General features: G+C 47.3%; 1 protein-coding gene across 6 annotated transcripts in view; it reads left to right on the forward strand.

Annotated features, from left to right (window-relative positions):
* Positions 1–21,422, forward strand: part of RCAN1 (regulator of calcineurin 1) — a 55,063-nt gene that overhangs the window by 22,135 nt on the left and 11,506 nt on the right. The window contains exon 1 of one of the 6 annotated variants that reach the window (XM_077192855.1): positions 17,999–18,226. The exons of 4 other annotated variants lie outside the window; for them this stretch is intronic. In XM_077192855.1, coding sequence (XP_077048970.1) covers positions 18,140–18,226 — 87 coding nt within the window. In that variant the 5' untranslated portion in view covers positions 17,999–18,139. Of the gene's footprint in view, positions 1–17,998; positions 18,227–21,422 lie in introns of those variants that run through there. One more of the 6 variants, XM_077192861.1, reaches the window with a different exon arrangement.

Genomic DNA, 21,422 nt, shown 5'->3' on the forward strand with positions numbered 1-21,422 from the left:
ATCAAAAAAAAAAAAAAAAACTCCTGAAGAAATAGATGTAAAAAATCCTTGGTTCTAGGAGGAGCAGATGGAATGACAGGAATGAGGTGTTGATCACTCAGCGATTGTAAATTGGAAAGCAGAGTTAAATCCTCCTTTTGTGTCCTGGACTAAGCCTGGTTTAAACTGCCCCAGTTCAGTGTTTGGTGCTGGTGGTTTCATCATCATCATAGCAGAGCAGTTCCCCTCATTTTATCCTGAAAAACTGCCCGAGGAGAAACTCTCAGCCCAAGGGAAAGGATCCTGTGAGAGCTGAGGGAGAGAAGAACAAAATCCACCTTCAACATGGCAGACCATGAGGGTGTGGGGAAAAGAGCTGCATCCAAAAATCTGAACACAACCACCATGAGCAAAGAAATGCTGAAAGATTTTCATGTGTCAACCCAGTCAGGTCAGCCTGGAAGTGAAGAATCTTTTATTTTTTAAAATAGATTGGATGTGGGACACCAAATTCACTAATGAGCTCTGACTGTATTTATTTCATGTATTTGCAAATTATTGTTTAATCTCTCTCCCCCCCAGTTATTTGAGTCTCCCTTTGTTGCTGCCTGTCCTGATGAGGGCTTTGCCTTGCAAATGCTGATTTGAAGACTCCAATTTGGCATTTCAGCCCTTGCTGTAAGGTGGGGGTTGCAGAAGGTGGAACTGGAAATGCTGTTTAAGCTCTTCCCTTGCTCTGCTGGGCAGGTTGGAAATGTCAGCTGGGATTTTCTGAGCTGGCTTCAGGCACTATCAAGGTAGAGGCAGTTGGATCAGATCCCTTTGACAAGTGATTGGTTTGTGGTGCCTAAAAATACAAAATAGAGTTTGTGAAACTCTGCCTGCCAAAAGGGGCTCACAGTCATGGCCAGGCTGTTCTTGTGGAGAACACTTGAGCACATTAAAACACTCCAAGCTTTTTAGAGGAGTACTTCAATCAGAACCCAGTTCATCTGGAAAAAATGATAAGGCTCAGCTGCTCACAGGGCACAGTCCTGCTGGCAGAGTTTGCTGAGGGCTGAGCACACAGCAGAGGTTTTTCCTTTGACTGGAACATTGCTGCTACTGGAGCTTAATGAGGTTCCTCAGAAATACCTTGGAGAGTGGCACCAGCTGCAGACACACCAGGAATAGCTCAGGGCTGAGCCCTCCTGGGAGCTTTGGGCCCTTTCTGCCTCCATGGGGAAAAAAGAGTGGGGGGAGTTTCCAAAACAGGGCTGGGGGCTGAGAAAAGCAATAAACAGAAATTCTGAAACAGTCTGGGGAGAGCTGGAGCTGCTGCAGAGAGCCCAGAGGAGGCTCCAGGATGGGCAGAGGGATGGAGCAGCTCTGCTGGGAGGAAAGGCTGGCACAGCTGGGATTGTTCACCTGCACAGGAGAAGCTTTGGGCTGAGCTCAGGGTGGCCTTGCAGGGCCTGCAGGAGCCCCAGGAAAGCTGGAGAGAGACAATTTCCAGGGCATGCAGGGACAGCACCCAGGGAATGGCTGCCAGTGCCAGAGGGCAGGGCTGGATGGGATCTTGGCCATGAGGAATTGTTCCCTGGCAGGGTGGGCAGGGCTGGCATGGAATTCCATCCCTGGATCCCTGGCAGTGCCCAAGGCCAGGCTGGACACTGGGGACAGTGGGAGGTGTCCCTGCCATGGCAGGGGTGGCACTGGGTGGGCTCTGAGGTCCCTCCCAACCCAGTCTGGGATTCTTTACCTTAGGAATTCCCTCCAAGTGTGTTATCACCCTCAGATTTATTATTTGACCTTCACTTGGAACATTTTACAACACTGGAAACCTGTTCTGGTCTTGGAATGAGTCACAGAATCATGGAATGGTTTGGGATGGAAGGGACCTCACAGCCCACCCAGTGCCACTCCTGCCATGGCAGGGCCACCTCCCACTGTCCCCAGTGTCCAGCCTGGCCTTGGGCACTGCCAGGGATGCAGGGCAGCCCCAGCTGCTCTGGGCACAGAGAGCTGAATTTGTTTGCTGTGGAATTGCAGCAGCCCAGGTATAATCAGTGTGGAAAATGTCCCAGGGAGCTTTGGTATCCCCACAGCTGATCTGCATGGGAGTCAAAGGTCCCTCGCATTTCTTGTGGAAAATGGGAGGGGATGAGGGGCCTGGGAGCTGCTTTGAAGGTTTATTTAAGCAGCACCCTCCAGACTCAGCTGGATCAGAGGCTCAGCAGGACTTGGAGCAGGTCTGAGCTGCTCTCACTGCTCTGTCTTGGGTTTAAGTGACACCTGAGGGATTTTAGGAACCAGTCAGCCATGGAGTCTCAGGGAACTTGTAATTATTTCACAGTCCCTCAAGGTAAAACAACTCTTTGTAGTGTTGTGACTGCCAAGAATAGAACAAAATTTACCAGGTGATACAAGTGCTCAGGGAGGCTCTTTCTGAATTTCCTTTAAATAAAATAATAAAAAAGGCACCTGGTTTTTAGGCTTCTAAGGCTGGAGTTCTAAGAAATGAGGACATGCAGGGAATAGGGTGAAAGATATGTATAAGTTTTGTTTTCTTCTGATATTTAGGGGAAAAAGAATTAAATCAGAGTTGATAGAATGAAGTTACTAAAACTGCTGTTTGTCTCTAAAGAGGGAGAGGCACAAAGATTGCCAGTTAGAAGCCAGCCCAGGAGAATATCCTGCTTTCCATACCTTGCAGACTTTGAGAAATGTTTTCCAGGAAAGCTGAGTACAGCCATGAATCACTTCTGGAAAAGGCAGTGGAAGGAATTAGTCAAAGAAAGGCTGCAGTGGGCACCCTTTGCCTATCAGGAAATGGGGCAGCTTTCCATGATTCTGTACAGATCATGGGACACCCATTGGCAAAAGCTCTCATCAAAAGAGCAAGTGAAAAATTGCTGCTCATTTCTAAAAATGCTTATTTTGAAATAAAGATAACATTTAATACCAGCCAGAAGGGCTTTTCTCTGAATTTCCCTTCTCTCCCTGAATTTTCCTGCTGGCATAATCAAGGGGGTTGGGGAGGAACTGGCAGTGAATGGGTCCTCCCAGGCAGTAAATTGGCCAAATATTTCTTTTCTGGTTGGTAATGAATTCATTATTTCATGTTATCAGTGTCATTATCTCCAGTTTCTGCTTTGCCCCTGCAAATTCCTGGCATAGTGGGAGAACCTCCATGGTTTTCCCACTCCTTCCCATGGTTTTAACATGATCTGTGTTTGTTTTTCTGCTGTTACAGGGCTAAAAGAAACCAGAAATTCCACCAAAAATGTGAGGAGGATGAGGGATTGCAGCTTTCTTGGAGTGAATTCTGGGGAAATTTTTGGGAGTGGGCTGTGGATCCAAATGTCTGGGGCAGCTCCTGGGCTTTGGAAAGAAAGAGCTGCTTTGGAAAGAGCTGCTTTCTCTGTCAGAGATGTGAAGCTGAATATTGAATGCCTGACAAATCCCATTTTCTGCAGCTCCCACTCCTTTGCCAAGAGCTGTCTCTGCCAAAGGTGGTGATTCCAGGGTTTTTAGGGAGCTGCAGAGGAAGTTGGGATGTGTTTGGGTGTTTTGGTTTGTTGTGGCTTGGGTTTGGTGGTGGTGGTTTCTGTTCCTGTGGGAACAGCTCATGCATGGAATACTCTGGATTAAAGCAGCCAGGCCAGGGGGAAGAGGTTGAATTTTTGTGATTAATAAATGAAAGCTGCTGCCTTTGTTGTGTGCTCAGCTCCTGCTTTGGGAGGAGAGCAGAGTAAAGGAATGGTGCTTTTAAACACCTTGAATGTCCTGGGAAAGTGGGTGATGCCTCCCTTCCCCTTAAATCCACCTGAAGCCATTTTAAAGGTTCAGCCATTCAGGACCCCTCAGAGCTGAGCTTGAGCCTCTCACTGCACCCCTCCAGCCCTTGGGATTTTTATTTCTCCACAGTTTGTGTCCACTTTGCAATGCCCCAGAGAGGCATTTGGAATTCTTCCTGTCACTTTTGGTGCTTGGTTATTAAAACCCAAAGCCTGCAGCCTCTGCCAAATACACTTTGCATTTCTCCCTTGTCCTTTAACCCTTTTTCCTGCTGGGAATTTTCTAAGAGGCTCCAGACATTCCAATATTTGGCTGCTCTCTGATGATTTGGGGAATGTCTCTCAGGATGACTTGGAGAAAGCCCTTGAAGGGACATTTTCCTTCCCTTTCAGTGGATTAAGGATAAATGAGCATGATAATTCCTCAGCTCACAGTCCTTTCTTCCAAAATACCAATTTTTGAACAAAGCAGATTTCGTTCAACATTTGGATTTCTGCATTTTCCTTAGAGGGTTCTATTCTTGTCTCAGCAGGTTTGGTTGGAAATCCTGGATGGCACAGGTGTTGGAATGTTTTTCCAAATGGAATGATTTTATTTTTAGATGAATAGAAAAACATTTGCCATGAAATACTGTCTGAAAATGTTTATTTCCTTTTGAGTTCCCAAAATGAAGGCAAAATCATCATTAATTTACTCTGGATCATTTGAGTGTATTCCCAGCAGGAGGGGAAACATGTTGGAAAAAGCCTTTACATTTTGGAATAGATTTCCCACATTCAAAAGCTTTCTAAATGAGGTTGGTGGTTACTCAGCTAGTCTGTAGTGGAATTTCCAAGTGCCCACTCAGTGAACAGGAATTCAGTGTTTAATGCTTGGAAATGGGAGTGTAAATCATAGATTTTTCCAAGCATGGAAGAAGCACACTGCAGGTATTTATTTTGCAGATGGGTGGCTGGAAAACCGTGGCCCATGGAATCTGTAAATGGCCCTTGTGTGGCAGAGCACAACTCTGCATATTTGATTTGAATATATTTGGATCTCCTAATGCAAAAATGACACCAGCTCATCCATTTGAAGCTATTCAAATGTATCCTGTAAGTCTTCAGGAAAAACAGCTCCTTCTTGGCACTGCAGTTGGAATTTGCATTAAAAAATCATCAGGGGTTTATTTGAATCTTGTTTTAATCCTTCAGTGGAGTCCTTGTGGAGTGGCTGAAGTGGGAATTCAGGAATTGCCTTCCCAGGAGCCTCCCTGGTGCTGCCCAGCCCCATTTCCATGGGGCTCCCTGAGCACTGCAGCTTTGTGCTGGGAGGACACACAGCCCCAGGCAGGGCCAGGACCTGCATCAGTGATCCTGGGGGTCCCTTCCACTCAGGATAGCCCAGGATTCTTCTTTATTATCCTTTTGAAATAACAGCAATAGATGCAGGAAGACTTCTGGAAGGTTTTCTTTATTCTATCCCAGGAACAGCTGTTGAATTGAGATGCAGAAAATCAGGAAGTGAAATGGGAGCAGGCCTGGGTTGGCAATTCACAGCCCTGGAATAGTATTGTGGATTAAAGCAGGAATTCTCACCTGGAAGAGGTGAGAATTTGAAATGAAGGAGTAAGAAATAAGATTGGAACTTTCAAGAGGTTTTTACAACAGTTTGTGGTGACAAGACAGGATCTGATGGCTTCAGTCTGATGGAGGGAAACTTTGGAATGGAATTAGGAAAAAATCCTTGCCTGGCAGAGTGGGGAGGGTGCCCAGAGCAGCTGGGGCTGCCCCTGGATCCCTGGCAGTGCCCAAGGCCAGGCTGGACACTGGGGACAGTGGGAGGTGTCCCTGCCATGGCAGGGGTGGCACTGGGTGGGATTTAGGGTCCCTCCTGACCCAGAGCAGTTTGGGATTAAATCATAAACAAAATTGTCTCACAGGTTGTGGAGATGCCCTGAGGAAAATCTGCCTGTCCAGACCATTCCCCAGCTTTGTGTGTGCACAGTGACCAGACTGTTCCTTCAGCAAATGGCAGCAGGGACAGCTCTGGGAGGGCTTGGATCAGCTGCAGCCCAGCTGGGACGGGGAGCAGCCCATGGAATCACACCTGGGCTTATCCTGGCTCTAAGGCCACACCAAATTCCCAAAAACCATCTGGAACACCTGAGGAGCAGCCTCAGAGCAGGGAGGGGCTACCAAGACACTTCTGGATAAAGGTGGCATTTGGCTGTTGTGGGGGGAGTAGATACAGGTTCAGGGCAGTGCTGCCTGTTTAATTCCATGAGCCTTGAGGAGGGAGCAGCTGTGCTGGGGAAACTCCAGCCTGCAGAATTTGAAGGCCTTCTGATAGGAAAATGCAGGTGAAATCCAGGAGGGAAAACTCCCTGGCCCAGCCTGAGGCCGTTCCCTCTGCTCCTGTCCCTGTGCCCTGGGAGCAGAGCCCGACCCCCCCGGCTGTGCCCTCCTGGCAGGGACTTGTGCAGAGCCACAAGGGCCCCTGAGCCTCCTTTGCTCCAGCCCCAGCCCCTGCCCAGCTCCCTCAGGGATTCTGCAGCCCCTGCCCAGCTCCCTCAGGGATTCTGCAGCCCCTGCCCAGCTCCCTCAGGGATTCTGCAGCCCCTGCCCAGCTCCCTCAGGGATTCTGCAGCCCCTGCCCAGCTCTGTTCCCTGCCCTGGACACGCTCCAGCCCCTTTGACTTTCAGAACAGATTTGGAAGCAAAGCCTTGGTTGCTCAAAGAAAAAGTAATTTGGCTTCTTTAATTGCTTTACCTGAACCTTTAATAGGCACTGATTGACTCTAGATTGAGATGTTGAGTAGGGAATACAGACAGGCTGACACAGATTCATTCCTTTTGCTTTTTTTTCCTCTGTACTGACCTTTTATCTTTACCTCCTTCATTATCTGGAATGTACAGAGTGAGGTAAAAATACCTTGACTTCTTTGGTCTTCTCAGAAAAGTTTCAGTGAAGATGGATTCATCTTGAACTACAATTTCCACCTGCCTTTTGCTGCTGTGATGATCTGTGTGTGTGTGTGTGTGTGTGTCATCAAGCCAGCAGGCCAAAGAAATATTGTTTTATCCTCAAGGAATATTTAAAAGACTGGGATGCTGACATCAGGCTCTTACTCTAACATTATGAAGGTTTCACTCAAGAAATAATGATCCAAAGCCCCTCTTTGCTTCGGGAGTGGTGTGTTTGAACATCTCTTCTTTCTTTCTTGAGAAAGTGGATATATGGGTTGTGATGTGGGTTATGTTGTAGTTGTGATGGAGACAATAGAAAGCAACACTCCATTTTCAGAAGGCTTCAGAGCTGGTTTTATTCTAGCAGGGATGGTTTTTATATATTCTCACCAAACTCCTAAGCTTACATTTTACTCATTGCTCAGGAAAGACAAAGTGCTCATTGCAACAGGCAGGTGCAGGTTTCTCAGGTTTCTCTTTATTTCTCCTTCTTTCTTGGTTTCTGTGTCAATGACCTTGGTAGGAGATTTTTTCAGGGGTAGACATGGACCCTCTGATCAAACTTTTGTCTGGCTCACAGCAGGTCCTGTAAAACCTCTTCCACAGATAAATATTTTGGAGATTTACCATATCAGGGCATTCTCCATGCAATGAATAATGTGCTCTGACTCTGTGATTCAGAATGCTGAACAATCACTTTGTTAAAACTATATTATATGACATTAATATTACATTATAATTATAATAAAAAGATACTATATTATACTAAAGAAAAACTTGTGACTGTCTCCAGACAGTCAGGCACAGCTTTGAGTGATTGGCTAATCAAGCAAAACAACTTTCATCTGTGTCTAATTAAAAATTACTTCAGGTGAACAATTTCTGTAACACATTCCATGTGTGCAAAACAACAGGAGCAGGGACTAGAGATAAGAATTGTTTCCTCTTCTTCTCTGAGGTTCTCACTGCCTTCCCCAGGAAAATCCTGGGAGAGAGAATTGTGTCTCTGTCTGTTTAGAGAATGTGAATGCCACAGAGACATCCAGTGTTATGGAATTATGGGATGGTTTGAGTTGGGCCTCAGAGCCCGCCCAGAGCCACCCCTGCCATGGCAGGGCCACCTCCCACTGTCCCCAGTGTCCAGCCTGGCCTTGGGCACTGCCAGGGATGCAGGGATGGAATTCCATGCCAGCCCTGCCCACCCTGCCAGGGAACAATTCCCAAAATCTCATCCAGCCCTGCCCTCCAGCTTCAGGCCATTCCCTGGGTCCTGTCCCTCCATTCCCTGGAAATTGTCTCTCTCCATGGTTCTTGTGGCTCCTTTGGATTCTGGAATCTGAATCTGGATCCCAGCCTTACACAACCAGCCCAGAATGGAACTTCTGAGAGCTCCTCTCCTGTTGTGTCTTCATCAGTGCTCATACATGAGAGCAAAGCTGATCTCAGCTGGTTGGCACTGGGCTGTTCTAATCATGAGCCACGTTTGGGGTCAGTGTTCTGGATCTCATTTGTGTTGTGCTGCTGCTGCAAGGCAGGAACTGGGGAGGGATGTGCTTCCTGTGGGAACATCTGGATCTGGGGCAGCTCTGAGCACCCTGGCTACCATTGGATGGGGTTTGAGCAAAGCCCTGTCAGCTGTGGGGCTGGATAGTGGCACTGCTGGATCATTTGCGGGGAATTTTCCCTTCTTCCCAGGGAAGAGGAGAATTAGGGAAGCTTTTTAGGGGGACCCTTGTGGGGGCACAGCTGGAACTCTGTGCTTGGGAGAAGAACAGAGCTGGGCAGGGGCTGCAGAATCCCTGAGGGAGCTGGGCAGGGGCTGGAGAATCCCTGAGGGAGCTGGGCAGGGGCTGGAGAATCCCTGAGGGAGCTGGGCAGGGGCTGCAGAATCCCTGAGGGAGCTGGGCAGGGGCTGCAGAATCCCTGAGGGAGCTGGGCAGGGGCTGGAGAATCCCTGAGGGAGCTGGGCAGGGGCTGGGGCTGGAGCAAAGGAGGCTCAGGGGCCCTTGTGGCTCTGCACAAGTCCCTGCCAGGAGGGCACAGCCGGGGGGGTCGGGCTCTGCTCCCAGGGCACAGGGACAGGAGCAGAGGGAACGGCCTCAGGCTGGGCCAGGGCAGGCTCAGCTTGGACAGCAGCAGCAATTTGCCCATGGCAAGGGAGCTCAGGCCTTGGCAGGGGCTGCCCAGGGAGCTTTGCAGTGCCCAGCCCTGCAGGTGTCCCCTGCAGGTGGCACTGAGTGCTCTGGGCTGGGGACAAGGTGCCCATGGGGCACAGCTGGCACTGCATGGGCTGGCAGGGCTGGGCCTGCCCCAGGGATTTTGGGGGTTTTGGGATTTCCTGAGGTTTGTTCCTGTCCCTTTCATCCCCATCCTCCCTCAGGAGCTGTCACAGCCTGGCTGTGTTTATGGGAGCTCCCATTTCCCATCCCTCCATGCTTGGGCTGCTCAGGGTTGTTCTCCTTGTGGCCCTGTCAGGATTTCAGCAGCTCTGGGTTAAATTCCTGTGCATGTGGTCCCTGCTCGGTCCCCAGAGGTGGCTCTGGCCCAGCCCAGCCCTGGTGCTGTGCAGGGCTCCAGCTGTGCTCCAGCTGTGCTCCCTGGCAGAGCAGGCAGGACACGCTCCAGGAATGCAGGAATGCCACTGGGAGCTTGTGCCCTGTCCTGCACCTCTCCCTCTGCTCAGTCTCACTTATAAATAACTTTACAGCTGCTCCCTCTCCATAAAACAGCCAGATCTTCATGCAGAAGGTGCCCCCTCACTCAAATAATGACCCAAAGCCCCTTTTTGCTTCAGGAGTGATGTGTTTGAACATGTCCCTTCTTTCTGACTGGAATGATTTCATCCTGCAGCTCCACAGAGCTGTTAATTACTGTCTGGATGGGTTTTTTCCCCTTTGAGCTATTAATTCAAAGAAATAACCTTGAAAAGGTCAGAGTGGAGCTGATTTTTCCTGGTTGCAGTGGTAGGAGTCTCCCATGCTTCCTTCATTTCATTGTTACCCAGTGCTTGGGAGAAACCTCTTTTTGCATTGGGGGCTGCAGGAGCATTTTTAACAAATCACTTCCTCCAATTCTGCTGGAAATAGTTTTTCTCCAGTATGAAAAATGCCCTATTAACCCATTTTGTTTTCAAAGTCCTTGTCCTTTTATAGTTCCTGACAAATAGAGGTGATCTTTGGAGAATTTCCACCTCTTCCCCTTTTTTCCCTCCACTCTGAGGAAGGATTTATATAGGCAGCTATATTTAGAGGAGCCTTCAGCAAGCTGCAGAGGAGCTGTTGGAGGATTTCCTGCCCTTCCCTTTGCAGAGTTTGCTTTTCCTGGGGTGGCCTGTGCACAGCTGCTGTGGTGAGCTGGACACTGGACTCTTGTCCTGTCACCTTCTTTCCTCCTTCCTGCCATAATTAGAAATAAAAACCAGCCCTGAAACTGCAGCTGGCCATGGGGATGTTCTTGATTACTTCTGTTGTGGTTTTCTTGTCATCTTTGGCTTTTTCTGTTGTCTTTGGCTGTTTATTTTCTCTCACCCCAACATCTCCTGGATTAATTATATTATTGCTGAACAGTCCTCCTCAGGAATTTTCATAGACTTTTAAAAAGCATCTTCTTGAAGGCTGTTTTGGTGTTCTGGACCCAAATTCTCTCTCTGTGGTGAAGGAAATGTTTCTTGGATTGACTTTGCCAGAACTTTCTCCTTCCCTTTTCTAATCTCCCAACCCAATTACTGCAAAAGGTGTTTCATAACGTGCTTTTTCTACTATAAATACATTGTCTGGAGATAATTTTGGAATGAGAGTAAAGCAGTTAATGAGTTTAAACAGAAATAAAGACAGTAGAAATAGGCAGAGTTTTTTACAAACTCACTGACGTTTATCGCTCTGTAACTTGAGGTCTAGAAAAGTGTTTGAGTTTTGACTTTGAGTCTTGTGTCTTAAGGTGCAGAATCCTCAGAACTTTCCCCTGGCTTTCCTGTGGGTCTGCCTGACATCTTAGAGGATGGGCACTCATTCCTCTGCTTCTCTTTGGAACAGGAGATTTTCCTGGAATGGCTGGAAGCCTAAACCAGAGGTGCCACTGCACCCCAGACACGTGGTTTTCAGTTTTCATTGTCAGCTGAGTTTATCCTTTGCACTAAATATCTCTGGTACCATTGGGCAGTGCCAATTGTGCTGAATTAATGCTCTGATAGATATTTCTAGCAGTCTGTATTTTTGAAAAGATCTCAGAATTGCCCAGTGCTGGAGTTTTAGAACCAGGGGCTCCTCCTTTGAGAGGAGCACTCAGATATTGGGTGGAGCCCAGGCAGGTTGTGAGGAGCACAGGAAAGGTAAGGAGACTTTCAGGAAGCTGTGAAAACAATTCACATTCTGGCAGAAATTCACATTCTGGCAGAAACAGAAAGAGCAGAGCACTCAGAGCTAGCTGCAAAGCCTGAAAGCAGAGAAGTTACAAGAGTACAACAAGCAAGAACATGAAAGAGTAGCTTGAGTTTTAGGCTTGGCTAAGATAGGCCTTCAGACTGCAGAAAAATATGCTTGAAAAGACAGTAGAAGGTTTTAAACTTAACAATGGGGTTTTGTGTGTTGTTAATAAAAAGAAGTCAAGCAGGCATTGTGTGCAGCAGGTGTATGTGTGCTTTCAGTGATTGGTTGGAACAATTGTCTGTGAGCTTTAGCAATATGCTAGAAAGTTTTTAACAGGTTTTAAAGTTGTTTTTTTCCTCTGTACCAGAGAAATCTTTGCCTGCTGCTGGCTGTACAGGAGCTTTGCCATGTTCAGTTGTCTCAGCCATGTAACGAGGCTGATGCTGCAGTGAAGCTCAGGGATGAACCCCAGCAGTCCCAGCCTTCAATTCCATGGAATCAGATCCTTCCAGCTGCTCAACCTGCACAAAGATTGGGCACTGAGGGCTGAAACCCCTGCACTGAGTGAGCCCTGCTGTTTGCTGGGGCACAGGTGGGCACAGGGGCTGCCCCTTTGCCATGGGCTGTGGGCTTTGCTTGGCTCCAGCAGGGCATGCTGCCATTGGGAAAACCCTTTTGTGGCCTTGTGTTGCTGTGCTCTGATTGCTTTACTGTAAATAAGTCTGCACATGCTCCTTGTGCAGTTCATTCTGAGACCCCACAGGCTCCTGAGCTCGTTAACAAATTGGTTTGTGCAGATGATTTCCCTGCTGGAGGAATGGATTTATTGGTTTGTGCAGATGATTTCCCTGCTGGAAGAATGGATTTATTGGTTTGTGCAGATGATTTCCCTGCTGGAGGAATGGATTTATTTCACTTAATCTTTCTGAGGAATGCAGAAAATACAACTTGGAATATGTAACTTTAAAACACAGCATTTTATAACCACAAAGCAGGAGTTGTCACAGAATTACAGAATGGTTTAAGTAGGAAGGGACCTTAAAGATGGTTTAGTGTTGCCCTTCTGCCATGGCAGGGCCACCTCCCACTGTCCCCAGTGTCCAGCCTGGCCTTGGGCACTGCCAGGGATGCAGGGGCAGCCCCAGCTGCTGTGGAAAAGGTGTCTGGAAGGAAACCTGGGCAGGATTTCTTCCTGCAGGTCTGACAGGATTTCTCATGAAATAGAACAGACCAGTCCCACTTTAGGACAGTTTTCCCCCCAGATTCCTCCAGCAGCCTGAGCCCTGGGAGCCTGGCACAGGCCATGCCTGGCATAGCTCCAGACCCACTCAAGCCTCTGACTTAGCCCTGTAAATTTTTCCAATGCCAAGCACACCCAGGTCACAAACACAGGGAGGAGAAGGGAGGCAGAATTATCACCCAGTATTCATGTTACAGAAATTTTAGGAAGAAATTCTTTGCTCTGAGGGCAGTGAGCCCCTGGCACAGGTGCCCAGAGCAGCTGTGATCCCTGGAATGTTCAGTTCCAGGTTGGACACTGGGGCTGGAGCAGCCTGGGACAGTGGGAGGTGTCCCAGGGGTGGCACTGGGTGGGCTTTGAGGTCCCTCCCAACCCAAACCAGCCTGGGAATTTATGATTTTTGTTTTGGGGCTATTTTATTTTTGTCGGGAGCAGGGGAGTGGTTGGGAATGTGGATTCATTTTTAGCCAGTAAAATGAGAGTAAGGCTGTGCCAGGAAAATGAACCCAGTGTGATTTTCATTGTAGATAACTTGAAGATGTTTATCCCTGTCCTGAGGAAGGGCAGGGCAGGATAATTAACATGGAGACAGGAATAGAAGCTGTGTGTTGGTAGGAAAAGAGCAGCAGGTCTGCAGTGGGAGTGCAGGGATTACACAGAGAGCACCTCCAAGGGCAGCTGTAAAACCTGCCAGGGAGGAGGGAGAATGGACTGGATTGTTCTGCTTTATGGCTCTTGGGGGTAATTCTGTCAACTTAGAGAATTCCCAACATATTTAACTTCACATTCATTTCCCTTCTCTGCTTGTTCACTTTGCTGGTGGAGTTATTGGCACTTTTGGTGACTTTTGCCTGATTTCTGCTTCTGTGGCCTCACTTCCTTCAATTCTGTGCCTTGCCTGTTCCACTGCGTGTGGAGATGAAGTTGGGGGAGCAAATTATGGCCCTCAGTCCTTCTGTGTTCCCACTATTTCATCTATTTATTGGACTCTCTGATTGTCCTTCCAGCCCCCCAAAAAGGACTCTGACACATTTCTGTCCTTGGGCAGTGCTGGAGGATCTCTGGGGTGCTCTTGGTGTTTGGGAGCACTTTAGGTTTTGATTGAGCACCTTGTGTGCAGTTTTAGAGCTCAACTTGCAGAATGTGAGCCCTGGAATCTGCAGCTCCCAAGGCAAAGGTGAAAGCTGAGGAGGTGGAGCTGCCCCTGCTGTCCTGTCCCACTGCTCTCAGCCCTTTGCCTTCATTCCCAAAGTGCAGCAGCACCAGGGAACCCTGGAATGGTCTGGGTGGGAAGGACCTCAGAGCCCCCCCAGAGCCAGCCCAGCCATGGCAGGGACACCTCCCACTGTCCCAGGCTGCTCCAAGCCCCAATGTCCAACCTGGCCTTGGGCACTGCCAGGGATCCAGGGGCAGCCCCAGCTGCTCTGGGAATTCCATCCCAGCCCCTGCCCACCCTGCCAGGGAGGAAATTGTTCCTCATGTCTGATCTAAAGCTGTAATTTTTCACTTTGAGGCCATTCCCTGGGTGCTGTCCCTGCATGCCCTGGAAATTGTCTCTCTCCAGCTTTCCTGGGGCTCCTGCAGGCCCTGCAAGGCCACCCTGAGCTCAGCCCAAAGCTTCTCCTGTGCAGGTGAACAATCCCAGCTGTGCCAGCCTTTCCTCCCAGCAGAGCTGCTCCATCCCTCTGCTCATCCTGGAGCCTCCTCTGGGCTCTCTGCAGCAGCTCCAGCTCCTCCCTGGGCTGGGGATTTTGCCCTTGTTCTGTCTCAAAGAGAGAACAGGAAGCAGCAAACTCTCCAAAGGGAGATAAGGGAGCAGAAAAGCTGCCCTGGGATAATATCAGAACATCAAATCCAGGACTCCTGAGGTGTTGCAATGTCCTGTCCCAGCCAGGGTTGTTTGCTGTGGGTACCAAACCTTCCAGGAGGGAACATTGCAGCACTCAGGTTGGGCACTGGGGCTTTTGTAACTTTGTCTTGTGGTTTCCACATCACCTCAGGGCTCCACTGCCCCAAACAGCTCTTCTGCACCAGGGGCAGTGGGAACTGGGGCTTTTCCTTTTGATAAAGTGCTTGAGTTTGGTATTAATAACTCCAAGTGGTTTATTTAATACACTGAGAGACCTGGCCTGAGCTGGAGGAGGCCAGGGCTGGATGGGATCTTGGCAATGAGGAATTGTTCCCTGGCAGGGTGGGCAGTGCCCAAGGCCAGGCTGGACACTGGGGACAGTGGGAGGTGTCCCTGCCATGGGAGGGGTGGCACTGGGTGATTTTAATGTCCCTTCAACCCAAACCTTTTTGTGATTCCATTATTTAGGACACAACCGTGTCAAAAAAACAATGATGATTGTGACAAAGTGCAACATACTACAAGTGATTCTATGGGGTGTTAAAAAGCCAAGTTGAAAACACTGTGTGTGTCAGTAGAACTTAAATGTTTCATTTAAATCTGGACAACACAGTGAAAAAATTCTTTTGTGAAGTGTTTGCATTTCTCAGACCCGCTTGGTTGTTCCTAGCCAGGCTCCAGTCCTGGATTAGCTGACAGAGTTCTCATTCAGGGGTGGCTTCTGCAGTCACTTTCCCTGGCTCTCAGCAATGTCCAGCTGGCCTTGAGGAGGGCAATCAGAGAGATTTTTTCTGTTTTACTCCTCATGAGCTCCAGGGACAGAAATGTCCCCAGAGGTGCTGCAGTGACCCGAGGCTGTGCCAGCTTGGAGCAGGAACCTGCTCTGCTTTCCTCTCAGGAGCTGCAGTTCCCTGGCATGTGGGCAGCCTGTTTGCTCTGTGCTCAGGTGAGTCATGGCCATTCTTTCCAGGTGAGCATCCTGACCTCTGCTTTGTGCAGTCACACCTGCTCCTTCCTCATCCCCAGCACTGAGGGTACCTGACAGAAATTCCAGGTCAGGGACAGGATTTGGGATGTGCTCAGAGTGGTGTCCTGGGCTCTGTGAATCCTGAATTTCTGTGTGGGATCTCTCACCCCATCCCCACTGATGGAATTCATCCCGTTCTTCCCAGAAAAGGTGCTCAGGCCTTGGCAGGGGCTGCCCAGGGGGGTTTGGAGTCCCCATCCCTGCAGGTGTCCCAGGAATGTCTGGATGTGGCCCTCAGGGCTGGGGACAACGTGGGTGATGATTCAGGCACGGGTGGCACTTGAGAGTCTTGAAGTGCTTTTCTAATTTCAATGATCCTGGGGTTTTTAAGTGATGCCTTATAAGAAAAGGTTCTAAAAAATGGTATTAAGTATTCTTTTCATGCTGTGGTAACTTTTACACTGAGGTAACCTAAGAACAGCAGAGAGTTTGACCTTAAATGGGGATTTAGCAAGTAGACCCCCTAAAAATGGAGAATGGTCTTCATGTGAAAAGTTTTGTGTAGTTAAATTGTGGTGAAATCAGGTTTTAAACTTACACTGTGCATTGTTTGCAGGTATTCCCTAGAAATTGGTGCTTCTGTCATAGCCCTGTGTTAAACCAGAATGAACTGAAGGCACTTAAGATTTTGACTGTGTTATAATTTTGGAGCTGCAGTGCATGGGAGAGTTTCAAATAGCTTGTGAAAGCTTCAGTGTAAACTTCATTAATTACTTGAAATGGTGATGAGCTTTTTTTAGAGGTTCTTGCTTTAAAAAACAAAACAAAACAAAACAACAAACACACAAAAAAATCCACAAGAAAAGCCCACAAAACCCCCACAAAAACCCATGTTCTGTGCTGCTTTTTGGGAAAGGCTTTGGGGTTCAGGTGTCCCAGAACATGTCAGGAATTCAGGTTGCACAGCTGCTCCCTGCTGCTGTGTCTCAGGTTCTGGAAGAACCCTGGCCCCAGATTGCTGAGCAGGCTCCTGGTAGGAAAAAAAGCACAAAGCAAGCCCTGAGAAACCCTCCCTGCTCAGTGGGGCTGGGAAAGGGTTTAATAAGGCAAGAGCTGTAATTAATGCACAGAGCTGCTTTGAAGAAGCTTCCAAACGAATCCTCCTTGTGATGGCAGGAAAATATTTCCCCAAATCCATCTCTGCATTTCCACCTGTGGCTGTTTGGTGGAACGAGAACTGAGCTGAGGGATTTGTGTCCCATCCCCAGAGGATCAGAATCAGGCATTTTTTCCTGCTGCCTTCTCCCCAGCCCATTCCCAGAGCATTTCCACCTGTGGCTGTTTGGTGGAACAAGAACTGAACTGAACAAGAGCTGAGGGGTTTGTGTCCCATCCCCAGAGAATCAGAATCAGACATTTTTTCCTGCTGCCTTCTCCCAGCCCATTCCTGGAGCATCCTGCCAAGGCAGGAACATTTTCCTTTAACACAGGGTGATGTTTCCACCTGGGGCTGTTGAGTGGAACAGGAACTGAGCTGAGGGATTTGTGTCCCACCCCCAGAGGATCAGAATTAGGTTTTTTTCCTGCTGCCTTCAGTGCAGCCCATTTCTAGAATGTTTCCACCTGTGGCTGTTTGGTGGAACAAGAACTGAGTTGAGGGATTTCTGTCCCATCCCTAGAAGATCATGAATTGAGTGTTTTTCCTGCTGCCTTCTCCCCATTCCCAGAGAGTTTCTACCTGTGGCTGTTGAGTGGAACAAGAACCAAGCTGAGGGATTTGTGTCCCATCCCCAGAGAATCAGAGCATTTTCCCTGCTGCCTTCAGTGCAGCCCATTCCCAGAGCGTTTCCACCTGTGGCTGTTTGGTGGAACAAGAACTGAGCTGAACAAGAGCTGAGGGATTTGTGTCCCATCCCCAGAGCATCAGAATTAGGCATTTTCCTGCTGCCTTCTCCCCAGCCCATTCCCAGAGTGTTTCCACCTTTGGCTCTTCAGTGGAACAAGAAGTGAGTTCAGGGATTTGTGTCCTATCCCCACAGAATCAGAATCCGACATTTTTCCTGCTGCCTTCTTCCCATTCCTGGAGCATTTCCACCTGTGGCTGTTTGGTGGAACCAGTCTGGGGGATTTGTGTCCCATCCCCACAGAATCAGAATCCAGCATTTTTCCTGTTGCCTTCTTCCCATTCTCCTGGACTATTTCCACCTGTGGCTGGTAGAACAAGAACCAGTCTGGGGGATTTGTGTCCCATCCCCACAGAATCAGAATCCAGCATTTTTCCTGTTGCCTTCTTCCCATTCTCCTGGACTATTTCCACCTGTGGCTGGTAGAACAAGAACCAGTCTGGGGGATTTGTGTCCCATCCCCACAGAATCAGAATCCAGCATTTTTCCTGTTGCCTTCTTCCCATTCTCCTGGACTATTTCCACCTGTGGCTGGTAGAACAAGAACCAGTCTGGGGGATTTGTGTCCCATCCCCACAGAATCCGACATTTTTCCTGCTGCCCTCTCCCCATTCCCAGAGAGTTTCCACCTGTGGCTCTTGAGTGGAACAAGAATGAGCTCAGGGATTTCTGTCCCATCCCCAGAGCATCAGAATCAGACATTTTCCCTGCTGCCCTCTCCCCAGCCCGTTCCCGGAGCATTCTGCCAAGGCAGGAACATTTTCCATGCGCGGAGTGGGAGCTGCATGGAATTACTGCCAGTGGAAACTATGCTGCAAGAGCGCGGGCAGCAGCTGCCCTGCTCGGCTCAGCCGCATTTTCCATGCTCCCGGTAATTAGCAGAGGGAAGCTGACTAATTACTGACGTCACCTCTTTCCAGTGCCGCTTACATTTTGTTCCCAAGCATGCTCAGGAATTCGCTGTCACCCACAGGATGCTCTGAGAGCTTTTTTGTCACCAGGGGCTGGGCTGGCTCTGCTCTGCTTTGCTTTATAAACGCTGCGAGCGGCAGCCGCGGCTCCCGAGCAGCCGCGATCGCTGTGGGACCGCCGGGGGCCGGCCCCAAAAATGCATTTCCGTAACTTCCACTACAGCTTCGGCTCGCTCATCGCCTGCCTGGCCGATGGGCAGCTCTTCACCCAGCCAGAAACAAGGGTAGGTTTGGGTTTTTGGGGTCTTTCTGGCAGCTCCACTCCGGAGGGGCTGCTTGCACTTTGCAGTTTGCTGGGTCCCAGGACAGAGGAGAATTGAGAATCTGGCTCCACGTACTTAGAAAGCTGATTTATTATTATATTAATTCTATTATATTTATTAATTCTATTATATTAATTCCATTATATTCCATTTCATTATATTCCATTCCATTATATTACATTCTATTATATTAAAGAATGCTATACTAAAACTGTACTAAAGAACAGAGAAAGGATACAGACAAAGGCTTAACAAGATAAAAATTAAAAACTCGTGGCTGATGGGCAGCTCTTCACCCAGCAAGAAACCAGGGTAGGTTTGGCTTTTTGGGGTTTTTCTGGCAGCTCCACTCTGGAGGTCCTGCTTGCACTCTGTAGTTTGCTGTGGTGTTTGCTGGGTCCCAGGACAGAGGAGAATTGAGAATCTGAATCCATGTTCTTAGGAGGCTGATTTATTATTATATTAATTCTATTATATTTATTAATTCTATTATATTAATTCTATTATATTCCATTATATTCCATTACATTGTATTCTATTCCATTATATTCCATTGCATTCCATTGTATTCCATTCCATTATATTAAAGAATGCTATACTAAAACTGTACTAAAGAACAGAGAAAGGATACAGACAAAGGCTTAACAAGATACTAATTAAAAACTCGTGGCCGATGGGCAGCTCTTCACCCAGCCAGAAACAAGGGTAGGTTTGGCTTTTTGGGTTTTTCTGGCAGCTCCACTCTGGAGGGGCTGCTTGCACTTTGCAGTTTGCTGTGGTGTTTGCTGGGTCCCAGGACAGAGGAGAATTGAGAAGCTGGATCCATGTTCTTAGAAGGCTCATTTATTATTATGTTGTATTAATTCTATTATATTCCATTCCATTGTATTCCATTCCATTCCATTGTATTCCATTCCATTATATTACATTATATTATATTAAAGAATGCTATACTAAAACTGTACTGAAGAACAGAGAAAGGATATAGACAAAGGATTAACAAGATACTAATTAAAAACTCGTGGCTGATGGGCCAGAAACAAGGGTAGGTTTGGGTTTTGGGGGCTTTTCTGGCAGCTCCACTCTGGATGTTCTGCTTGCATTTGGAAGGAAATTGCAGTTTGCTGGGTCCCAGGACAGAGGAGAATTGAGAACCTGAATCCATGTACTTAGAAGGCTCATTTATTATTATGTTATATTAATTCTATTATATTAATTCTGTTGTACTCATTCTATTATATTATATTAAATCTATTATATTAATTCCATTATATTCCATTATATTCCATTCCATTATATTCCATTATATTAAAGAATGCCCTACTAAAACTATACTAAAGAATAGAGAAAGGATACAGGCAAAGGCTTAACAAGATACTAATTAAAAACTCGTGTTTGACTCCTCAGAGTCCTGACACAGCCTGACTGTGATTGGTTATAAAGTAAAAACAATTCACACATTGGATAAACAATCTCCAGCCATGTTCCAAAGCAGCAGAACACAGGAGAAGCAAAGGAGATAATTATTGTTTCCCTTTTTCTCTGAGGCTTCTCAGCTTCCCAGGAGAAGAATCCTGGTGAAGGGATTTTTTAGAAAATGTGCCAGGGACAGTTTGCCATAAAAGTCTTGGGGCTTGGGAGCCTGCAGCAGGCTGCTCTGATGGGAGCGATTCCAACTCTGGGAATTATTCAGTTTTAGCTCTCTGTGGTTGGAAAAATTGTCTCAAGTTTCCCTCCAGACTTCTTGGACTGTGTGATGTATTCTGAATTTTCAGCAAATATTTAATCAGTTCTGGAATGGCTGCCCAGGGAGGAGGTGGGGTCCCCATGCCTGGGTGTGTTTAACAAAGCCTGGATGTGCCAGGGTTTAGGGGAGGTGTCAGGGGACAGAACAGGTTGGGCTCAGTGGCCTTGAAGGTCTCTTCCAACCTTGTGATCCTGTGAATTCTGTAATCCTGGATTTGGAGAAAAGGGCAGGGCACAACTTTGAGCTCCTGCATCTTGGGAGTTAAAACTTGCCATCAAGAATCCTCATTAAATATTCTTAAAAATTTATTATGAAATGTTTTTATCAGAGGTTTTATTTCCCTGCAATGGGTTTTGGAAGCAGAGGTTGTTTTTGATGGAACACTTGGAATAAATAAGTAAATAAATGAATAAATAACACAGCAGCCTCAGTTTGTGTGGGAGTTCAGAGCTGCTCCATGCTGCTCTTCCTTTACTGATTTTGTAGCAAGATCAATGAATTTTTAATCCATTTGATACTTCTCCTGGGATTTTTTTTTTCCTGGTAAAACTATAAATAATAATGTACTTATAAAAGAATATAAAATACTTATCAGTCCTGATACAGTGAGCTGTTACTGCTAAGATACCTTAAGGACAAAAATAACTTTTTTTTAAAGTGTCATAGTGATAAAGTGACATTTCTGAGCTCTGTAATCACATAAATAAATAAATAAATATTAAAAAAACCCCAGACCAACACAAAAAAAAACCCCAAAACCCCAAACCCCAGATCTCTCTGTCTTTAAATACAGAATGAGAACTTGGAAATGGAATTTTTGGGTGTATTTTCCATGGCTCCATCTCAGCTCTGAGGCTCCCAAACTCCAGCTCTGTGTAGGGAGGGTCCTGCTTCTCTTTCAGAGCTCATTCTGAACAAGCTGCAGAAGTAGAACAGCTCTGATTTTAAAATCTCTTTGAATGGAATGGTTTTATACCCAGCTGTGGTGAGTGTGTGAAGTGGAGCTTCTCATGGAGGAAAATGAAATTCTGAATTAATTTCTGCCTTCTTACGTAATTTCCCTGCTTTTTTCCTCCTGCTAATTCAAAATATTGTAGTAAAAAAGCCCTCAATGGAATAATGTTTATTGTGGCTTTATCCTGACTTTCTGGGAAGCTTTTAGGGAGAGAAAATAGCTGGAAATTTCCCCAGTTTGAATCCATTGGAATAAAGGCCTTGGGAAGGGCCTGGCAGCTCCAGAGCCTCCTCTTGTGTCTCTCTTGGCCTGGAATCCTGCAGGGACAGTGGAAGCACTTTCCATAAATTAAATTTAAAATAGCAGAAAAGCAGGAGATCTTCATGGACTTCATTCTTTGTGCTGAGTCACTGCAGAAAATCACATTTAGCTTGAAAATCAGGATTTTTTATATT

The sequence above is a fragment of the Agelaius phoeniceus genome, chromosome 2 (genome assembly GCF_051311805.1).
Source record: "Agelaius phoeniceus isolate bAgePho1 chromosome 2, bAgePho1.hap1, whole genome shotgun sequence".
In the NCBI taxonomy this organism is placed as follows: Eukaryota; Metazoa; Chordata; class Aves; order Passeriformes; family Icteridae; genus Agelaius; species Agelaius phoeniceus.